We start from the raw sequence: 22,445 nt of genomic DNA, 5'->3' as shown, positions 1-22,445 counted from the left end.
TCAGGCTTCTGACTTGGGACAGGAACATGTCCATTAATGTTGAAGATGGATAGAGACCTAGGTAGGCTTCAGAACCTTTTAAAACTGGAGTAATTGTTCAATTTCATTGATTTTTCAATTACACATGCAAGGTGTTAGAAAGGAGTTGACTAAAAAGATCAGCACGAAGCACAAAAACAAGGAATATAAAAAAAGTCACAAATTACTGATCTGAACTGTTACTGCAAGCTAATTAAACATGTTAAAAGCAAATTAATTTTAATGCCATAATGAACATCTATGAGAAAAACCATGCAGATGGCTCTCTTAACAAGGTTGTTTGTTTTTTATTAAACGTTGATTAAATGATCAGGTTGACATCATATGAAAGTCATTCAAGTTTGATCCCTTACATGAATGGTAATCATGAAAACGAGAGAACATAGTTGGAATTTTCTTGAGTTCATATGTACAAATACGAATACAAAAGTTTTATTTTGATTTGGTTTACATATAACAATACAAACATAAGCTTTTAAGAGCTTTTTACCGAATATAAAATAACATAAACACAACATTAAAATACGCAGCATGCAGACAAGATATATAACAGCACAGGCATATTGAAATACATGCAAAGCACTACTAATAAAATTGAGAATGGAAATGGGGAATGTGCCAAAGAGACAACAACCAGACCATAGAAAAAAACAACAGCAGAAGGTCACCAACAGGTCTTCAATGTAGCGAGAAATTCCCGCACCCGGAGGCGTCCTTCAACTGGCCCCTAAACAAATATATACTAGTTCAGTGATAATGAACGCCATACTAATTTCCAAATTGTACACAAGAAACTAAAATTAAAATAATACAAGACTAACAAAGGCCAGAGGCTCCTGACTTGGGACAGACGCAAAAATGCGGTGGGGTTAAACATGTTTGTGAGATCTCAACCCTCCCCCTATACCTCTAGCCAATGTAGAAAAGTAAACGCATAACAATACGCACATTAAAATTCAGTTCAAGAGAAGTCCGAGTCTGATGTCAGAAGATGTAACCAAAGAAAATAAACAAAATGACAATGTATAAAATACATATCTAAACAAGCTAAAGCACAACTAAAATTTAAGCACTACTTAAATCAAGCACAAATAAAGATATAACACACATGCAAACGTTTAAGACATACTAGCATGTTAGAGCAACTACTAAAATATGAAAAAGCTTATCGACATGCAGAACAACAACATTTTGAACCATTCCAAGACTGTATAAGGGTCTTAAATTGAGAAAAACTGTTTTTAGTCCTGAAATGGTTAGGTAGGCCGTTCCACAAAGTAACAGCTACAAATTGAAAACTTTTCTTATCAAACTGTGTAGTTTTTAGATGTGGTATATCCAGTATATTACTATTTCTGAAAGAATATTTCCAATCTTTTACATTTAATAAATCATGTAAACAGACAGGTACTAATTTATTGACTACATTAAAAGTTTCAATAGCCATTGATCTTTGTTGTTTAATATGCAGTGTTATCTTAGCCTTTTCAAGCTTGAGCTTGAATGGTCTTTGTACACAAACCTTATATATAATTAGTGCTCTTTCTTGCATTTTTTCTAATTTTTTTGAATTTTTCTGGGTACAAAAGTGCCATGCCAAAGGGCAGAAATTGAAATTTGACAAAATGGAAAACAGTAAGCTTACTTAAGCTTAATTGTTCAAATAGGCTTCCAAACGTTTCAAAATATTTAGCTGCTGAGATGCCTTTCTGCATATTTTACCAAATTATGAATATCAAAATTTAGCTGATAATCTATGTCAATGCCAAGTAATTTGACAGTTGACTCACACGAAAGATCAGCACTTTGGATACGTATAAATGTTTTTTTGTTATTGTCGAGCCTGCAACTTTTGTTGCAGAAAGCTGGACATAGGGATAGTGATCCGGCGGCTACGGCGGCGGCGTTAGCTCACTTCTTAAAAGCTTTATATTTTAGAAGGTGGAAGACCTGGATGCTTCATACTTTGTATATAGATGCTTCATGTTACGAAGTTTCCGTCAGTCACATGTCCAATGTCCTTGACCTCATTTTCATGGTTCAGTGCACGTGACCACTTGGAAAAAAAGTTCAAATTTTTTGTAATGTTGAATTCTCTCTTATTATAAGTAATAGGATAACTATATTTGATATGTGCGTACCTTGCAAGGTCCTTATGTCTGTCAGACAGTTTTCACTTGACCTCGACCTCATTTCATGGATCAGTGAACAAGGTTAAGTTTTGGTGGTCAAGTCAATATCTCAGATACTATAAGCAATAGGGCTAGTATATTCAGTGTATGGAAGGACTGTAAGGTGTACATGTCCAACTGGCAGGTGTCATCTGACCTTGACCTCATTTTCATGGTTCAGTGGTTATAGTTAAATTTTTGTGTTTTGGTCTGTTTTTCTCATACTATATGCAATAGGTCTACTATATTTGTTGTATGGAATGATTGTAAGGTGTACATGTCTAGCGGGCAGATGTCATGTTACCTTGACCTCATTTTCATGGTTCAGTGGTCAAAGTTAAGTTTTTGAGTTTTGGTCTTTTTATCTAATACTATATGCCATAGGTCAACTATATTTGGTGTATGGAAATATTTTATGATCTTTATGTCAGTCGCGCAGGTTTTATTTGACCGTGACCTCATTTTCACGGTTCATTGCACAGTGTTAAGTTTTCGTGTTTTGGTCTATTTTTCTTAAACTATAAGTAATGTGTCAACTATATATGTTGTATAGAAGCATTGTTAGCTGTACCTGTCTGCCTGGCATGGTTCATCTGACCTGGACCTCTTTTTCAAGGTTCATTGGTCTTTGTTTAGTTATCTTGGTTAATGTTAAGTTTATGTGACAGTTGTAATAAAGCTTAGCTTTATACTTAGGACTATCAACATAATATCAATGCTTAGTATAGAAGGCGAGACATTTCAGCGTGTGCACTCTTGTTTACATACAGACTGGAATCTGCTTGTACATGTATTATCATTAATGTGTAGTAATCAACCGGGATACAGTTTACATACTTTATTTACAGAATAAAACATTTTGACCTGTTCATATGTTTATTGTTATTAAATAGTATCACCCCAATGGTATTTTGAGCTTTCACTTTGTTATATTTCTCATATTTATTCAAGCTTTCGCTTTTATCTACGTAATAAACAAATAGATCCGTTTTGACATGGTTCTGGACTTTTCACACACCAATGATCAGCAATCGCTAGACAAAATAGTTCTCCTAAATAATGTCAGCCTTTCTTACCATTTCACCTTAACAACCATTAAAAAAGTATTAATCGGAATTATCCTGACATCTTTTTGATAGATACTGGACTTTATCCAGATTTACGAAGTTTTGAACAATCGGAAATTAGTAAAGGCCGTGCGTATGAATCGTCTGATGACATTGGTCTCCGGTCCTTCTTGATACCAAATAGATCAAAGTGTACCAACACGATGTTCTTAAGGTACTCATAAATCTATTTTTATAACTTTTTTGATTATGTGAAGTAAAACTAAAACATTGTTAGAACAATAAAGATATATAATTAATCGGGGGAAAACTTGATAGTCTTTTCGTTTTACAAACAACTGTTTTTATTATAAGAAAATATAATGTGTCCGTGTTGGTCCACTTTCTACTGGTTATAAGACAGATCGAAATATTGCGACTTGTTTACGTTTCTGTTTCACTTTCTCAGAATAAATGTTTAATTATCGATCTGGATAGTTTAGACTTTGTTACATTTGTACGCATTAATTTGACGATCTTTTCTGCATTACTTGTCAATCTAAACTTCAAATATGTTCAAATAACATAGAAAGGACATTATATTTCTTACTAATCCGTAAGTCCGGTCGGGCTAGCAATAAAAATTTACTAGTCCGATCTGAAAATTTTATACTATTCTGGGGCATTGGGCTAGTGGTTAACGACGCAGACTGGACTCCCGACTCAATCTTTGTTTACAAAGTTACAGCAGCAGAGTCTGTAACAGACTGTATCTGTATGACATGTGAATAAATTGTCGATATCGATGCTGGCTTTGAGAGAGCACCGCTGATTTATTAGCGGGGCGTGAGAACAGCTAGATTTGAAGCTCTCTACATTTGATGCGTGCACAATAGTGTTGTCTAGCTGATTTGAAGTGATCACTATCTTACAAAGGATGAGTTTGAATAATGTACAGTGTTTTACTTGGTTGAATGTCAATACACTCACAGTTAATATTGACGTCAGAGTTATTCTTCACTTGCTTTTCCACAATAATTGTTGCGTGGTATTCTGTGAATTTCTCGGCAGTTATGGTGCTCTTCGGATATGCTTTTTTGAGAAATTCGACTGGTTCAATAGCGTGAATCAGCCCCTCAACTACTATTTACATAAAAACTAATTTTGGCTTCAAGGCTTGTTCGTTCCTGTCTAGAGATCTTGTTGTAGTTTCAGTTTGGCAAGCATTTTGAGACGTATCCATCCTCTCTTGACTTGTAATCTCTGGTGATACATTTTGCGGCTTGACATGTATCCTTTCAAGCTTGTTTATTTTTGTTACCGGGCAAGGGTTGCATACAATGGCTCTATATCAAATTATGAGATCCATTCCTAAAGGTCTAGTTCATTGTTCTAATCTGACACAAATTTCAATAACTGGAATGCCACCCAAGTTGAATATATGGTGACCCACTATAACAGCATAATTACTTGGAATTGTGTTTAATACCATGCTGGTTCAATAGAATAAACTTACATGGAGACAGAAATTTGACATGAAAGATGGTGGGTTAGTGCAAAATTTAAATTTAAATAGCTTACTATGATATATGGTTAAAGAATGAATATCAGTTATATTGGTCATTGGCAGAGTTGTTATAAAATATCAATATGGCAGAGAAGTGGTTTCTAGTTTCATATAAAGCGACCTGACTGACATGAAATAACAAAATCAATGGAGTATACCTATTTGTCTAATCTTCAAGGTGAAATTAAACTAGTATAACAATATTATGCTATTGTGTAAATCTACAGAAACAGAATATGCTTCAAGTAACAGAAATAACTTAACTATGTCACTAGTAACTTATTTAACGAGTATGTGGGTAATTAGTCCTATAACATATGACCTCGGGAGCATTATTTACTATTTCTATTTACTGTTCTGATAAATTTTTTTTACTATCAATATGCCACAATTCGCATTCAAAAAATAAAAAAATAAAAATATCAGTATAAAAACGTTAATAAATGAATAAGAATGCGAAGTCATATGTTATAGGACTAGTGGGGTATAAGAGCTTGTTACAACAGGCTCTTCATAATCATTTGGTTTGAAAAGGATACTAGTAGTCAATGATTCTTGATTTAGAAAAATGTAATTGCAAGAAAAAAATTACACATTACTTCGAATACTTTAGATCATTCAGGTAGTCTATTTAGTATGTACAAAAGAACAGCCAGTAGTCATTGAATATTGTAGATCATTTGAATAGTCTTGACCTATTTATTAGTACAAAAGAACAGCTAGTAATCATTGGATATTGTAGATCATTCCAGTATTCTTGACCTATTTATTTGTACAAAAAAAACCAGCCAGTAGTCATTGGATACTGTAGATCATTCAGGTAGTCTTGACCTATTTATTTGTAAAAAAAACCAAAACAGCCAGTAGTAATTGGATACTGTCGATCATTCAAGTAGTCTTGACTCTTGACCTAGTCAGTTGTCATCTTTACTTCACACACACACATCAATTATATGCTTACGAGACATGTTGCAATGTTAAACTTATTATGGTATGTGAAAATCAAGACTTGCATAAAAATATCCCAATATTAGAGGCAGTGGCGTCATTTTTCCTCAGAGCATTCAGCTCTTTCATTTCAGTTTGTTTATTCTTATTCAAAATCTTTGCAACATTATTCCAGTTAAGGAATATTAGTTAATAGTGAACTACATGTATAACATTTGACAAGACATTGTTTCAAGCTGAGTGACTTTTTGAGAACTTTAGATATATAAAGTGCAGGTTACATTCAAATTTGAGAAAAACATTTTTTCCCCAATAGATATAAAAACAAAAATGAAAGTTGAAAAGATTCAACATGCATTTATTTTTAATTCAAAATCTAAGTCTTAAGTCAAAACAAATTGTTTTACATGTCCATTTTCATCAAGATTTTTAAGCAATTTGGGTACCAAAATAGAATTACCCGGTATTTACTTTATATGTTGTATATTTTCATATTTGCCATAGGGCTATTAGTACTAGTATACAAATGTAATATTAGATGTACTTTTATACAGATATGAATAGTAAACTGCTCATTGCTAGAAAACAAAGATATATCGATGTTATCGTCAAATACGTTAATAAAGTAATGCATATAGACAGGAAATACTAAAAAAAAAATATAAAAAACATTGATTAACAAAATTTTAATCTGCTAATCGAGTCCCTGTGTTGTAGACGTCCATTTAAAACTAATAAAAATATTATTTCCGAGACTAAAGTTTAAGAAAACATACTACAGACTTAGTGTGTAGAGCTCATTAACAGTGACCGTGCAATGCCAACATTTAAACTACATGTTCATAACTGCATTGAATTGAAGGCTTTGAAAAAATAATCAAAGTATATTTTTTCTTCTCTACAGTTTTAGGAATACCTTCAATTGTTTTGGACAATACAACCTACAAGGTTCAAAAAGGTGAAACACTAAGACTCCAATGTCTAATTGAATCAAAAAAATCAATGCCAATGGTTAAATTGATCTGGTGGAGAAAAGTCAATGGTCGTGATGTAAAAGTACCAGTTGAAAATGTTATGAAGTACAGGAATGGAACAAGGACTATACCTTCATTGACTATACTGGATGTTAAAGATGATGACATAGGATTGTACTGGTGTGAAGCAATTAACAGTAATGGCAAATCTATTAGTGAAACTGTGAAAGTAAATGTTGAAGCAGGTAAATAATTTATTATTTTTATAAGGCTTTGGTTGTTGGACATACATGTTGGTACTTCTCTTGATTTATAACCTTTCAGATATACTAGAAAATGATCTGCTCGTCGTCAACATGTCATACAATAACTCAAAAATGATTAAAAAATTTGAATGAAACTTTGGTGAATTGTTTATATCTATTGACATGAGCTCCCTTTTGTTTTTTGTAAATATTAGATTTTAAGTTTCCAAGTTCAGGTTTTTTTCCGTTAAAAAGGGGGGATTTTTTCCAGTGTTTCAGCTACTCAAAATGCAATCAGCAGTTTTATGAAACTTTGGCAAATTGTTTATATCTATTGATGTTAGCTCCCTTTTGATTTTTATAAATTTTAGATTTTATTCATAAAAATGGAGGGATTTTCCAGTTTTTGGACAATGCAGTTATCATGTTACTTTGGTGACTGGTTTATATCTCTTAAAATAACCTCTTTTGAGTTTTTATTGAATTTCTGACATTGAGAAGTTATTGAACTTAATTCTTTGAAATAGCGACGGGAGTATCACACCCTAATGGCACAGCTGTTTATTCTGTGATTTTTTTCATGTTTTTGGATGATACTTGAAGAAAAGATATGGAAATTACAATTAACAAATAAATAATACAAAGTAGAAAATCATAGCTACTAGTAATCAATTAGTTTTAAGAGGTATGCCCTTTGGAAATATTAATTATATAGAAAATTGAGTAACAGTCATTGTTGCCCTTGAACACATAGAATTTGTGAAATGTGGAGGGTATTAAAATTCTATTCTTATATTTATTTTCCTGATTATACAATTTTTAGAATATCAAAGTTAAGAGATGTTAATGTAAAGAATACTCTTTTTTAAGAACTGTAGAAAATATGCAATTTTAGCTGACTTGGACTAAGGAGCGTTTCTTATCACTTAGTGTCTATCATTGTCCATTAACTTTCACAAAAACTTCTTCTCTGAAATTAAAGAGCCAAATTTAACCCAACTGGGTCATAATCATCATTGGGGTGTACTACAAACCAGTAAAAGTCTGAAATGGGCCATATCTGAACTCCACTGTACTGATTTTAACTCAACTAGTCTGAATTTGTCTGATTTTACTTGATATAACTCGTCCCCAATCTAAACCTGTACTTGAACCTTATCTTTGCCATTGAAAAAAGTTTAAACTATTACTCGACCAGTCTAGATGGATATGATCATTATCCTGAAAACCTTAAAAGATAAACAGACATTTAAGCTTAAGGTGGTACCCAACACTTTAACTAAAATTAATTTGGCTCGTTTAATTTTCTTAAAATTTTGACAAAGTATTTACTTTGACCCTTTTACAAAATTATAAGAATTTCAAAAAATTTGAACCAACCGTTTTATCAGATAAATTACACTGGTTATATAGCAGTTTGACAAACACTTATTTTGATCATTGAGAAGCTTAATATTCCCTTAACAACACAACGTAATTAAAACGTTTAGCTGATTTTACAGAGTTATCTCCCTGTAGTGTTAGGTACCACCTTAAACAAATATAAATATCACACAAACTAATACCCTCTGGCATTAACATTGAAACGTTTAAAGTCTACATGATCAGGGTGATTTTCCCCTTTCATTTGTATTTATCTTGAGAATGTTTTCACTATTGCAAAAATGAGCATTATGATTAATTGTGTGTTATGATCTTTAAATTCAAAGTCATGACCTAATCTGATCTTTACTTTTTTGCAACATTATTTATTGCATGTATGGATGTATAGCCTTATAGAAACTGCATGTGTTCTGTTTCAAGATAGATCATTCATTTAAAGAAAGAATGTTAGTTGTCAAAGACACTTTAATACTTAACTGATTAATGTTCTTTTTCATTTTAAGAAGACTAATTTTTAAACAGAATTAATTTAGATTCAAAATAGCAATATTATAATTAAAGTTGCACATTTTATGTTTTTATACTGCATCTAGTCACTCATAGTCCATCATGTCCTTATGATTGGTGAAATTTATGTCAATTATTACTTTCAGAAATATCTTTTAGTATGTTATTGCATTTGACTGTTCTGCTTTTGTATGATTTATAAGGAAATTTTTACTTATATAGTGATGAAACACTGTCTATCACTACCTTCTTCCAGAAACATTATGAAACAAATCTTTAATACAAAGTTTAAGGATCTTTTTGGAAAATAGATGATACCAATCGATTTTGGATAAGAAATACTCAAAACCTCTATCTAGTATTGGAAAGAACTAGCCAATTGGATATAAGACATGCCTAACAGCTGTAGTTTCATGTTTTAATTTCTAATAATTAATGTTGATTAATTTATTCTAACTAAAAGTAATTGAAACGAATTGAAATATATGTAAAAACGTTTCTTTTCAGAAAGACCATCCTTTATCCAGGCGACTAACAATGGTTCAGAGAATCAGATATCAAGATCTAATTATAAAAATAAAATGAATTTAACAGAAGGTGAAATATGCTTTGAGAACATCTTACATGCAATGGCAAAAAACAGAAGTTATGCCAATACTTTGAAAAAACATGCAACAAAAAAATATATATGGGTAAATTCTAAAATTATTCTGTACAGTCCACATTTATATGATTTTTTTTCATCTGATAAATTCCGGTACTTAAAACTTAAAACTATTCAGCATAATCAGAAACATAAAATAGCTGTACAGCTGGTCAGTATAATTGGAGTCATTACCTGTGGATATGGTTAAATCCTCTGTCTTAAATCCACCATGTCTATGTCTGTATCATAATAATAAGCTTATTCCAGTATAATATGCCAGTAGAAATGTTTGGTTCACTAATGCTACTGCATGAAAACCTCAAAGGTCAAAGTTGAATAATTAGAAAGAAACAGCATATATATTCAGTATATATGCCTTGTTTTGTTTTGGTACACAATAGGATTTGACTGTGTTTGTCAAAGGTTGACTCCAATTATGCAAATTATTTGTTCAGTGTGAAGAAATTTCATTTTATATTTCATATATATTCTCATCAAATCATACCATCTTAGCTTACAAGCATATTGTTCTATTTGCATGACTTCCTAACTAGCACATTGCATGAAGTAGATATTGATTATTATATGATTATTATTGATTATTATTTTTCATTTGCATATTAAAAAAATATATATTTGAATATGTTAATGTTCAAACATTCCACAGAAAATATCTTTAGAGTATGGTAATTTTAAATGAGCTTCAATGTAATTACTAATGACTTCTTATACACTTTATTGCTATTTATTCTGATCTGGATAAGTTTTTAAGTTACACAGCTTTTTATACGACCTCAAAAATTAAAAAAATTTTGGTCGTATATTGGTATCACGTTGGCGTCGTCTGCGTCGTCATCGTCCGAATACTTTTAGTTAGCCCCCTAACTTTAGTAAAAGTGAATAGAAATCTATGAAATTATAACACAAGGTTTATGACCACGAAAGGAAGGTTGGGATTGATTTTGGGAGTTGTGGTCCCAACATTTTAGGAATTAGGGGCCAAAAAGGGCCCAAATAAGCATTTTCTTGGTTTTCGCACTATAACTTTAGTTTAAGTAAATAGAAATCTATGAAATTTTGACACAAGGTTTATGACCACAAAAGGAAGGTTGGGATTGATTTTGGGAGTTTTGGTTCCAACATTTTATGAATTAGGGGCCAAAAAGGGGCCCAAATAAGCATTATTCTTGGTTTTTGCACCATAACTTTAGTATAAGTAAATAGAAATCTATGAAATTTAAACACAAGGTTTCTGACCATAAAAGGAAGGTTGGTTTGATTTTGGGAGTTTTGGTCCCAACAGTTTAGGAACAAGGGCCCAAAGGGTCCAAAATTAAACTTTGTTTGATTTCATCAAAAATTGAATAATTGGGGTTCTTTGATATGCCGAATCTAACTGTGTATGTAGATTCTTATTTTTTGGTCCCGTTTTCAAATTGGTCTACATTAAGGTCCAAAGGGTCCAAAATTAAACTTAGTTTGATTTTAACAAAAATTGAATCCTTGGTGTTCTTTGATATGCTGAATCTAAAAATGTACTTCAATTTTTGATTATTGGCCCAGTTTTCAAGTTGGTCCAAATCGGGGTCCAAAATTAAACTTTGGTTAAGCAAAAAATAACAGATGAGCGATTCTGGCTCTTGAGAGCCTCTTGTTTTACCTACTTCTCTCTCAGCTTAAAAAAGAACTTCAGCACAACAAATGAAAACTATAAAAAAAAAAAATCAAAATGTCCTTTCTACTTCAGAAATTTGCTAATGAATTATTTTATAGATATGAAGACAACTAGGACCGAGTGCTTTTAACACTGAGCAAAACTGATACTGTACCCTATATTTAGTGATAAAAAAGCCCAGCATGACAAAATGTGAAACAATTCAAACTAGAATATTAATAAACCCAAAACAAATATTGCAGAAAGAAATTGATGACAAACCCTGAATTACAGGTTCCTGTCTTTGGATAGGCACATAAAGATCATGTTTGATGAACCATGTTTGCAAGCGCTCATTTCTCTGCTTACATAGGAAAATAGTGTTACAACACAACATAAGAACTGACTACAAAAATCATCTGGCAGGGTTTGGACCATCAGAACTGCACAAAGCAGAATCTAAGGGAACCAGATAAATTAATTGTTTTGCCTCAATACTTTGATATTTGATGAAATCCTAAGAGTGTTTATGGCTGATGTATCTGTTAACTTATTCTTTCATAATAAAAGAAAACATAAAAACTTGACAATATGGGTTATAACTCACTTAGAAAAAGAAGAAAGTTTTTTGTTCCCCTCCTTCCGAGTTCGTGTGACGTGGATTACCCGTCTGTGTGTCTATCCATCATGTCCATTTAGCGCTCACACAGGTACAATTCTTGCCAGATTTTTAGCTCACCTGGCCTAAAAGGCCAAGTGAGCTTTTCTCATCACTTGGCGTCCGGCGTCCGTCGTCATCCGTCGTCCGTTGTCTTCGTCGTTAACTTTTACAAAAATCTTCTCCTCTGAAACTACTGGGCCAAATTAAACCAAACTTGGCCACAATCATCATTGGGGTATCTAGTTTAAAAAATGTGTCCGGTGACCCGGCCAACCATCCAAGATGGCCGCCATGGCTAAAAATAGAACATAGGGGTAAAATGCAGTTTTTGGCTTATAACTCAAAAACCAAAGCATTTAGAGCAAATCTGACATGGGGTAGAAATGTTAAACAGGTGAAGATCTATCTGCCCTGAAATTTTCAGATGAATCGGATAACCTGTTGTTGGGTTGCTGCCCCTGAATTAGTAATTTTAAGGAAATTTTGCTGTTTTTGGTTATTATCTTGAATATTATTATATATAGAGATAAACAGTAAACAGCAATAATGTTCAGCAAAGTAAGATTTACAATAAGTCAACATGACTGAAATGGTCAGTTGACCCCTTTAGGAGTTATTGCCCTTTATAGTCAATTTTTAACCATTTTTCGTAAATCTTAGTAATCTTTTACAAAAATCTTCTCCTCTGAAACTACTGGGCCAAATTAATCCAAACTTGGCCACAATCATCTTTTGGGTTAGTAGTTTGAAAAATGTGTCCGGTGACCCGGCCGTCAAACCAAGATGGCCACCATGGCTAAAAATAGAACATGGGGTAAAATGCAGTTTTTGGCTTATAACTCAAAACCCAAAGCATTTAGAGCAAATCTGACATGGGGTAAAATTGTTTATCAGTTCAAGATCTATCTGCCCTGAAATTTTCAGATGAATCGGACAACCCGTTGTTGGGTTGCTGGCCCTGAATTAGTAATTTTAAGGAAATTTTGCTCTTTTTGGTTATTATCTTAAATATTATTATAGATAGAGATAAACTATAAACAGCAATAATATTCAGCAAAGTAAGATTTACAATAAGTCAACATGACTGAAATGGTCAGTTGACCCCTTTAGGAGTTATTGCCCTTTATAGTAAATTTTTAACCATTTTTCGTAAATCTTAGTAATATTTTACAAAAATCTTCTTCTCTGAAACTACTTGGCCAAATTAATCCAAACTTGGCCACAATCTTCTTTTGGGTTAGTACTTTGAAAAATGTGTCCGGTGACCCGGCCGTCAAACCAAGACGGCCACCATGGCTAAAAATAGAACATGGGGTAAAATGCAGTTTTTGGCTTATAACTCAAAACCCAAAGCATTTAGAGCAAATCTGACATGGGGTAAAATTGTTTATCAGTTCAAGATCTATCTGCCCTGAAATTTTCAGATGAATCGGACAACCCGTTGTTGGGTTGCTGGCCCTGAATTAGTAATTTTAAGGAAATTTTGCTCTTTTTGGTTATTATCTTAAATATTATTATAGATAGAGATAAACTATAAACAGCAATAATGTTCAGCAAAGTAAGATTTAAAATAAGTCAACATGACTGAAATGGTCAGTTGACCCCTTTAGGAGTTATTGCCCTTTATAGTAAATTTTTAACCATTTTTCGTAAATCTTAGTAATATTTTACAAAAATCTTCTCCTCTGAAACTACTTGGCCAAATTAATCCAAACTTGGCCACAATCATCTTTTGGGTTAGTAGTTTAAAAAATGTGTCCGGTGACCCGGCCGTCAAACCAAGATGGCCACCATGGCTAAAAATAGAACATGGGGTAAAATGCAGTTTTTGGCTTATAACTCAAAACCCAAAGCAGTTAGAGCAAATCTGACATGGGGTAAAATTGTTTATCAGTTCAAGTTCTATCTGCCCTGAAATTTTCAGATGAATCGGACAACCCGTTGTTGGGTTGCTGGCCCTGAATTAGTAATTTTAAGGAAATTTTGCTCTTTTTGGTTATTATCTTAAATATTATTATAGATAGAGATAAACTATAAACAGCAATAATGTTCAGCAAAGTAAGATTTACAAATAAGTCAAGATGACTAAAATGGTCAGTTGACCCCTTTAGGAGTTATTGCCCTTTATAGTCAATTTTTAACCATTTTTCGTAAATCTTAGTAATCTTTTACAAAAATCTTCTCCTCTGAAACTACTTGGCCAAATTAATCCAAACTTGGCCACAATCCTCTTTTGGGTTAGTAGTTTGAAAAATGTGTCCGTTGACCCGGCCATTCAACCAAGATGGCCGTCATGGCTAAAAATAGAACATTGGGTAAAATGCAGTTTTTGGCTTATAACTCAAAACCCAAAGCATTTAGAGCAAATCTGACATGGGGTAAAATTGTTTATCAGGTCAACATTTATCTGCTCTGAAATTTTTAGATGAATCGGACAACCCGTTGTTGGGTTGCTGACCCTGAATAATTAGTTTTAAGGAAATTTTGCTGTTTTTGGTCATTATCTTGAATATTATTATTGATAGAGATAAACTGTAAACAACAATAATGTTCAGCAAAGTAAGATTTACAAATAAGTCAACATGACCGAAATGATCAATTGACCCCCTTAGGAGTTATTGTTCTTTATAGTCAATTTTTAACAATTTTCATAAAATTTGTAAATTTTTACTAACATTTTCCACTGAAACTAATGGGCCAAGTTCATTATAGATAGAGATAATTTTAAGCAGCAAGAATGTTCAGTAAAGTAAGATGTACAAACACATCACCATCACCAAAACACAATTTTGTCATGAATCCATCTGCTTCCTTTAATATTCACATAGACCAAGGTGAGCGACACAGGCTCTTTAGAGCCTCTAGTTATGAAACTTATACTATAGGTTAACATCAGCAATATCTCAGTCAAGTTCTATAATGGTGGCCAATCATTTTTTTAGGCAAGAGTTATTTATGCCTCTTGGAAATATTAAATTTCTGGAAAATGGCCTTCCTTAATTAATACTCTCTCTTTGTTCAGCCTGTGACTAACAGCAAAAGTAGTCGAAAGTAAAATCACAAAAATACTGAACTCCAAGGATATTTCAAAAAGGAAAGTCACTTATCAAATTGGATTTATAGCTAACCAAACTTCTTGCTTGTATGACCAGTTGCATCAAATTCTATTATATTGACAATGATGTGTGAACAAAACAAACAACACAACAGGTAAAGTGTCACAAATAGGGGTACAACAGTCAACACTGTTTTTTAATCTTAATCACTGTATTAAAAGCAAACAAATATGTAACTAAGAAGCACTAAAAGGCATATATGTATACAAAGCACATTAACAAAATTGAAAGACAAGAATACAAAATTAACAATAGCACAATACATAATGTGTTCACAGAACCCTTAAAAAAAAAATTTTAAGTTAAAAAAAAATTAAGAAGCAAATCATGTCCAACATTTTTAAACTGCCCTTTCAGTTTGGAACAAAGAATACTTTTGTTAAGTGTAGAAAATTGAAAAGTTTGAATACTACAATGTATTTCAACAGCTTTGTTTTGTTTTTTTATTCTCATTTGTCTATCCAGTGTTATGGACTTTGATTGTCAGATTTTGATAATTTTTTCACATAATGTACCATAATGTGAGATTGCTTGGATGGATTGATTGAACAATTTCAATAATTATTGGAATTAGGAAACAAACAAAACTGTATGATTTGATTTAAAAACAGTATTTATGATTAAATGCCTTCAGAATATCTTATTTTATTCTTTCAACAATTTCAATATGCACCATAAGTGTTCCAGTTTGTTCTTTTGTTGTGTTGTAAGCTACAACTGTCCAAGGTTAGGGTTGAGCTCTCACAAACATGTTGTTTGCAGTGCTAGCTCATTTTCTATGGATGAATGGTAACAATGGTAACAATGGATGATGAAAACTATAAGATATTGTAGGAATTAGTGTTTCAATCTTTTGCAAAATATGAATGAACTTAAGGAGTGGTAATTTGAAAGAATTGATTTGGTTTCATTTTATTATCTTGCACAGTTCAGCAATACTCACATTCAATGTTTCTGTATTTCAGACAAGACAGAAATTGCAGATACAAATACTTTGAAAAAAGACACATTTTCTCCTGATGAAAGAAAAAGAACAGGTCCAAGAGAAAGCCCTTCATTGAAAAAAACAGGTAAAAAGTTAAAAAAGAAGATTTTACGCACAGAAGTGCCTTTTTTTTTATTGCAACTAAATGTTATTTTTGCAAGTGAAATGTTTAGAAAGGGTCCTGAATAAAACTGTAGAAATAGCTAGATTTGTAATTGCTAGCAATGGGGGATGGGACCTTTGTCATCCAATTGCCAGGGTAATGAAAGCCATTTAAAAATAAATCCAAAGTCAAACAGTGCATCTACACATGCCAATAAACATTTTTATATGACAGCAAAAATTGAAAATTTTTTGGTCGTATATTGGTATCACGTTGGCGTCGTCGTCGTCGTTGTCGTCGTCGTTGTCCGAAGACATTTGGTTTTTGCACTCTAACTTTAGTAAAAGTAAATAAAAATCTATGAAATTTAAACACAAGGTTTATGACCATAAAAGGAAGGTTGGGATTGATTTTGGGTGTTTTGGTCCCAACAGTTTAGGAATTAGGGGCCAAAAAGAGCCAAAATAAGCATTTTTCTTGGTTTTCAAACAATAACTTTAGTATAAGTAAACAGAAATCTATGAAATTTTAACATAAGGTCTATGACCACAAAAGGAAGGTTTGGATTGATTTTGGGAGTTTTAGTCCCAACAGTTTAGGAATTAGGGGCCAAAAGCAGGTCCCAAATAAGCATTTTTCTTGGTTTTTGCACAATAACTTTAGTATAAGTTAACAGAAGTCTATGAAATTTTAACACAAGGTTTATGGCCACAAAAGGAAGGTTTGGATCGATTTTGGGAGTTTTGGTCCCAATGAATTAGGGGCCAAAAGGGTCCAAAATTAAACTTTGTTTGATTTCATCAAAAAGTGAATTATTGTGGTTCATTGATATGCCAAATCTAACCAAGCATTCAGATTCTTAATTTTTATGCCCCACCTACGATAGTAGAGGGGCATTATGTTTTCTGGTCTTGCGTCCGTTCGTCCGTTCGTCTGTCTGTCTGTTCGTCCGTCTGTCCCGCTTCAGGTTAAAGTTTTTGGTCAAGGTAGTTTTTGATGAAGTTGAAGTCCAATTGACTTCAAACTTGGTACACATGTTCCCTATGATATGATCTTTTTAATTTTAATGCCAAATTAGAGATTTTACCCGAATTTCACGGTCCACTGAACATAGAAAATGATAGTGCGAGTGGGGCATTCGTGTACTGAGGACACATTCTTGTTGGTTCTGTTTTCAAATTGGTCTACATTAAGGTCCAAAGGGTCCAAAAATAAACTTAGCTTGATTTTTACAAAAATTGAATTCTTGGGGTTCTTTGATATACCGAATCTAAACATGTACTTAGATTTTTGATTATGGGCCCAGTTTTCAAGTTGGTCCAAATCGAGGTCAAAAATTATTATATTAAGTATTGTGCAATAGCAAGAAGTTTTCAATTGCACAGTATTCCGCAATAGCAAGAAATCTTCAATTGCACAGTATTGTGCAATAGCAAGAAATTTTCAATTGCACAGTATTGCGCAATAGCAAGAAATCTTCAATTGCACAGTATTGCGCAATAGCAAGAAATATCTAATTGCACAATATTACGCAATTGCAAGAAATATTCAATTGCACAGTATTGTCCCGTTTTCAAATTGGTCTACATTAAGGTCCAAAGGGTCAAAAATTAAACTTTGTTTGATTTCAACAAAAATTGAATATATGAGGTTCTTCAATATGCTGAATCTAACCATATATTTAGATTTTTATACGACCGCAAAAATTAAAAATTTTTTTGTCGTATATTGGTATCACGTTGGCGTCCTCGTCGTCGTCATCGTCCGAATACTTTTAGATTTCGCACTCGAACTTTAGTAAAAGTGAATAGAAATCTATGAAATTTTAACACAAGGTTTATAACCACAAAAGGAAGGTTGGGATTTATTTTGGGAGTTTTGGTCCCAACATGTTAGGAATTAGGGGCCAAAAAGGGCCCAAATAAGCATTTTCTCGGTTTTCGCACTATAACTTTAGTTTAAGTAAATAGAAATCTATGAAATTTAAACACAAGGTTTATGATCATTAAAGGAAGGTTGGGTTTGATTTTGGGAGTTTTGGTCCCAACAGTTTAGGAATAAGGCGCCCAAAGGGTCCAAAATTGAACTTTGTTTGATTTCATAAAAAATTGAATAATTGGGGTTCTTTGATATGCCGAATCTAACTGTGTATGTAGATTCTTTATTTTTGGTCCTGTTTTCAAATTAGTCTACATTAAGGTCCAAAGGGTCCAAAATTAAACTTAGTTTGATTTTAACAAAAATTGAATCCTTGGGGTTCTTTGATATGCTGAATCTAAAAATGTACTTAGATTTTTTATTATTGGACCAGTTTTCAAGTTGGTCCAAATCGGGGTCCAAAATAAAACTTTGTTTGATTTCATCAAAAATTGAATAATTAGGATTCATTGATATGCCAAATCTAACTGTGTATGTAGATTTTTAATTTTTAGTCCCGTTTTCAAATTGGTCTACATTAAAGTCCAAAGGGTCCAAAATTAAACTTAGTTTAACAAAAATTGAATTCTTGGGCTTTTTTGATATGCTGAATCTAAACATGTACTTAGATTTTTGATTATGGGCCCAGTTTTCAAGTTGGTTCAAATCAGGATCCAAAATTATTATATTAAGTATTGTGCAATAGCAAGAAATTTTCAATTGCACAGTATTCAGCAATAGCAAGAAATCTTCAATTGCACAGTATTGTGCAATAGCAAGAAATTTTCAATTGCACAGTATTGCGCAATAGCAAGAAATCTTCAATTGCACAGTATTGTGCAATAGCAAATATTTTCAATTGCACAGTATTGCACAATAGCAAGAAATATCTAATTGCACAATATTGTGCAATTGCAAGAAATTTTCAATTGATTGGAGTTATCTTTCTTTGTCCAGAATAGTAGTTGAATCAACTTAAATCATTGTTTTATACAATAAACAATGTATATTCACTTTTACTACCAACTGATAAATTAAAAGAATCTTTACCATTCAGTGATAACAAGCACCTTTTGTTACATTTTAATATTTTATGATGTATTTAAATGAGTAGTTATTATTGCAAACTCCATAAGAAATTTGAATTGAAATCCTTTGGAAAAAGGGAAAGGGGGATGTGAAAAAATGGGGGGGGGGGGGGGTTAAATTTTTCTCATTTCAGATTTCATAAATAAAAAGAAAATTTTTTCAAACATTTTTTTTGAGAGGATTAATATTCAACAGCATAGTGAATTGCTCAAAGGTAAACAAAATATTTTAAATTCATTAGACCACATTCATTATGTGTCCGAAACCTATGCTGTGTCAACTTTTTAATCACAATCCAAATTTAGAGCTGAATCCAGCTTGAATGTTGTGTCCATACTTGCCCCAACCGTTCAGGGTTCAACCTCTGCGGTCGTATAAAGATGCGCCCTGCGGAGCATCTGGTTTATATTTGGGCCTGGTTATCAAATTGGTCCACATTGAGGTCTAAAGGGTCTAAAATTGAACATTATTTGATTTCATCAAAAATTGAATTCTTGGGGTTCTATGATATACTGAATCTAACCATGTATTTAGATTTTGGATATTGGACCATAATAAGTAAATGTCCAATTTAAAATTTTTAAGTTTTTAAGTTTAAGTTCTTATACCATATTCATTCTGTGTCAGAAACCTATGTTGTGTCAACTATTTTTATTTAAAAATCACAATTTAAATTCAGAGCTGTATCAAGCTTAAATGTTGTGTTCATACTTGCCCCAACTGTTCAGGATTCGACCTCTGCGGTCGTATAAAGCTGCACCCTGCGGATCATCTGGTTGCTAAGTGTTATTAAGTTTGGAGCATTTTGAAATATTTGACATTTTTGCTCTTAATGATGCAGGGTTACAGTGACTTTCCAAATTTCGAAAAGACAGATGCCACATTGGAACATGCCATGTTACATAAGTATTAGTCATAAAGTTTTAAAGATTTGATCAAAAACTCTCTAAGAAAATTATGGGTTTTCCCATAAGGTGAGTGTTTAACTTTCCTCCTGTTTCCATGACAATATTGGCCAATTTTAAAGGGATAATTCGCAATTTTTCACTTTTCATCTTATTATGTTCATAATACCATATAAAACATATTCACCAAGTTTTATTTTGATATGAAAAGTAATAAAGAAGAAAATTGGTAATTATTAATTTTATTTCTTCAAACTTCCTGACTTATGTGACGTAGTTTAAGTCTTTTTGCATGCCGGGAGTGAAATTAATCTCATTTAAGTCTTGTTCGTTAACCATCTAATAACGTTATTTAAAGCGCATCGACGACTTTCGGTGTAGCTATTAACCAACGAAAAATAAGTGATAGCCATGCAACTTTAAAATTAGATTGTAGGATTTATGTGTGGATTTTTTTATACGAATTTTAGTAATTATAGAACAGTTTTATGATTTTTTTTTACAAATACTTTAAACAAACATATGAAACTGACATGATCGATAGTGTATTAAATCAAAGCACTGTAAGCGCTGTAGGTAGTTAACCAAAAACCAAGCCAAACATAATTATAAAAACTGTTGCAATGTTGCTTCAATTTTTTTTTAAAGATTTTTAAAAAGAACAAACATTAAACATTCATATATTGTACATTTATGTTCATTTAATGAATTAATCATTAAGGTAAATAATTCATATTTTGTCAAAGTTTTTAAAAGCAACGCATATGTCAAGTATATTTTTTTCATGGTCATGAGTCTGCAGTGATACAAGTTTGCAATGATTGCAGTTCTTCTAGTTGATAGTTAACGTTGGTATTAGTTGACTGTTAGTAGTTCAAGTTGACTTTAGTACGAGCTTGTAAAAGTATGAATGGACTTGCTTCCCTGGAAAGAAAACTGAGTTTGTGTTCAACAGTACAAAAGTTATGAGACACAAATCAGACAAATGTAAATGTCCCCCACCTTCACCCCAAGTCTATGATTTCTGAGTTTGGAATAAAATGACAGGTAATTATAAAAACAGTTGGTCAAACATTCTTGGGCTTGAAAGATATGTTTTCTTTAAAATGAGCCATATGAAAATGAAAATTTTTATAGGACCAGAAATAATTCAAATAATTATACTTAATTATAATTATTTGAATTATTTAGTATAATTATTTGAATTATTTCTGGTCCTATAAAAATTTTCATTTTCATATGGCTCATTTTGAAGAAAACATATCAAAAAGATTGAATGACATACAATGTCAATCTCATGGGCGTCACATATGCGTGTCATTTTGCTAGACCTAACCAATGTGTACTAGACCTTGTCCAATTTCAGGCGACCATGGGAGCTTTGTTTGGAAGACTTCGTAACAGCATTATGTTACAATCATTTTTTTGATAATTAAAAAATTTTATTGATGGAAAATAATTAGTAGGTTTAAAGAATTTACTTAATTAAAAAATTTTATTATCAAAAAAATGATTGTAACATGATGGAAGTATGCACTGTAAATTTCCTTTAACACAGTTTGTTTTCCCAGTCAAAGTTGTTGACGTTGTGATGATGAGGAAAAAAATGGGCTTGGGAATGAATTTATAATGATTTTTTGGGATATTTCAAAATAGTTTTAGGGATATGGGATATTTGTAAAAAATATTTATTGGGATATTAGGGGTAAACATTATAGGGATACGGGATATTGGGATAAAAACTTAGTGGGATATGGGATATTGATACCCCCCTAAACAAGCCTCAACATTATATTGATGAAAAATTTTGTCCTGCATTTTTAGCTCACCTGGCCCGAAGGGCCAAGTGAGCTTTTCTCACCACTTGGCGTCCGTCGTCCGTCGTCGTCGTTAACAATTTACATTTTGAACTTCTTCTAGAGAACCACTGAATGGAATGGAACCAAACATGGCATGAATGTTCCTTATGAGGTGCTGACCAAGTGTTGTTACTTTGTAGCCGATCCATCATCCAAGATGGCCGCCAGCGGGGGGACTTAGTTTAACATGGGACTCTATGGGAAATGCATACAAATGACTTCTTTTAGAGAACCACTGAATGGAATGAAACCAAACATGGCATGAATGTTCCTTATGAGGTACTGACCAAGTGTTGTTACTTTGTTGCCGATCCATCATCCAAGATGGCTGCTAGCCGGGGACTTAGTTTAACATAGGACCCTATGGGAAATGCATACAAATGACTTCTTTTAGAGAACCACTGAATGGAATAAAACCAAACATAGCATGAATGTTCTTTAAGGGGTGCTGACCAAGTGTTGTTACTTTGTAGCCGATCCATCATTCAAGATGGCCGCCAGCAGGGGACTTAGTTTAACATAGGACCCTATGGGAAATGCATACAAATGACTTCTTTTAGAGAACCACTGAATTGAATGAAACCAAACATGGCATGAATGTTCCTTATGAGGTGCTGACCAAGTGTTGTT

At 32.6% G+C, this 22,445-nt stretch overlaps 1 protein-coding gene across 1 annotated transcript in view; it reads left to right on the top strand.

The window, feature by feature from the left end:
- The window catches only part of LOC139515424 (uncharacterized), an 81,163-nt gene that overhangs the window by 42,753 nt on the left and 15,965 nt on the right, over positions 1–22,445 (top strand). Inside the window, exons 14-16 of the mRNA XM_071304994.1 lie at positions 6,676–6,990; positions 9,388–9,477; positions 15,923–16,027. Coding sequence (XP_071161095.1) covers positions 6,676–6,990; positions 9,388–9,477; positions 15,923–16,027 — 510 coding nt within the window. The remainder of the gene's footprint in view (positions 1–6,675; positions 6,991–9,387; positions 9,478–15,922; positions 16,028–22,445) is intronic.

Source organism: Mytilus edulis, chromosome 3 (genome assembly GCF_963676685.1).
Source record: "Mytilus edulis chromosome 3, xbMytEdul2.2, whole genome shotgun sequence".
NCBI classification, from domain to species: Eukaryota; Metazoa; Mollusca; class Bivalvia; order Mytilida; family Mytilidae; genus Mytilus; species Mytilus edulis.
Note: the sequence above shows the minus strand (reverse complement) of the source record. Positions and strands in the feature narration are given on the sequence as shown.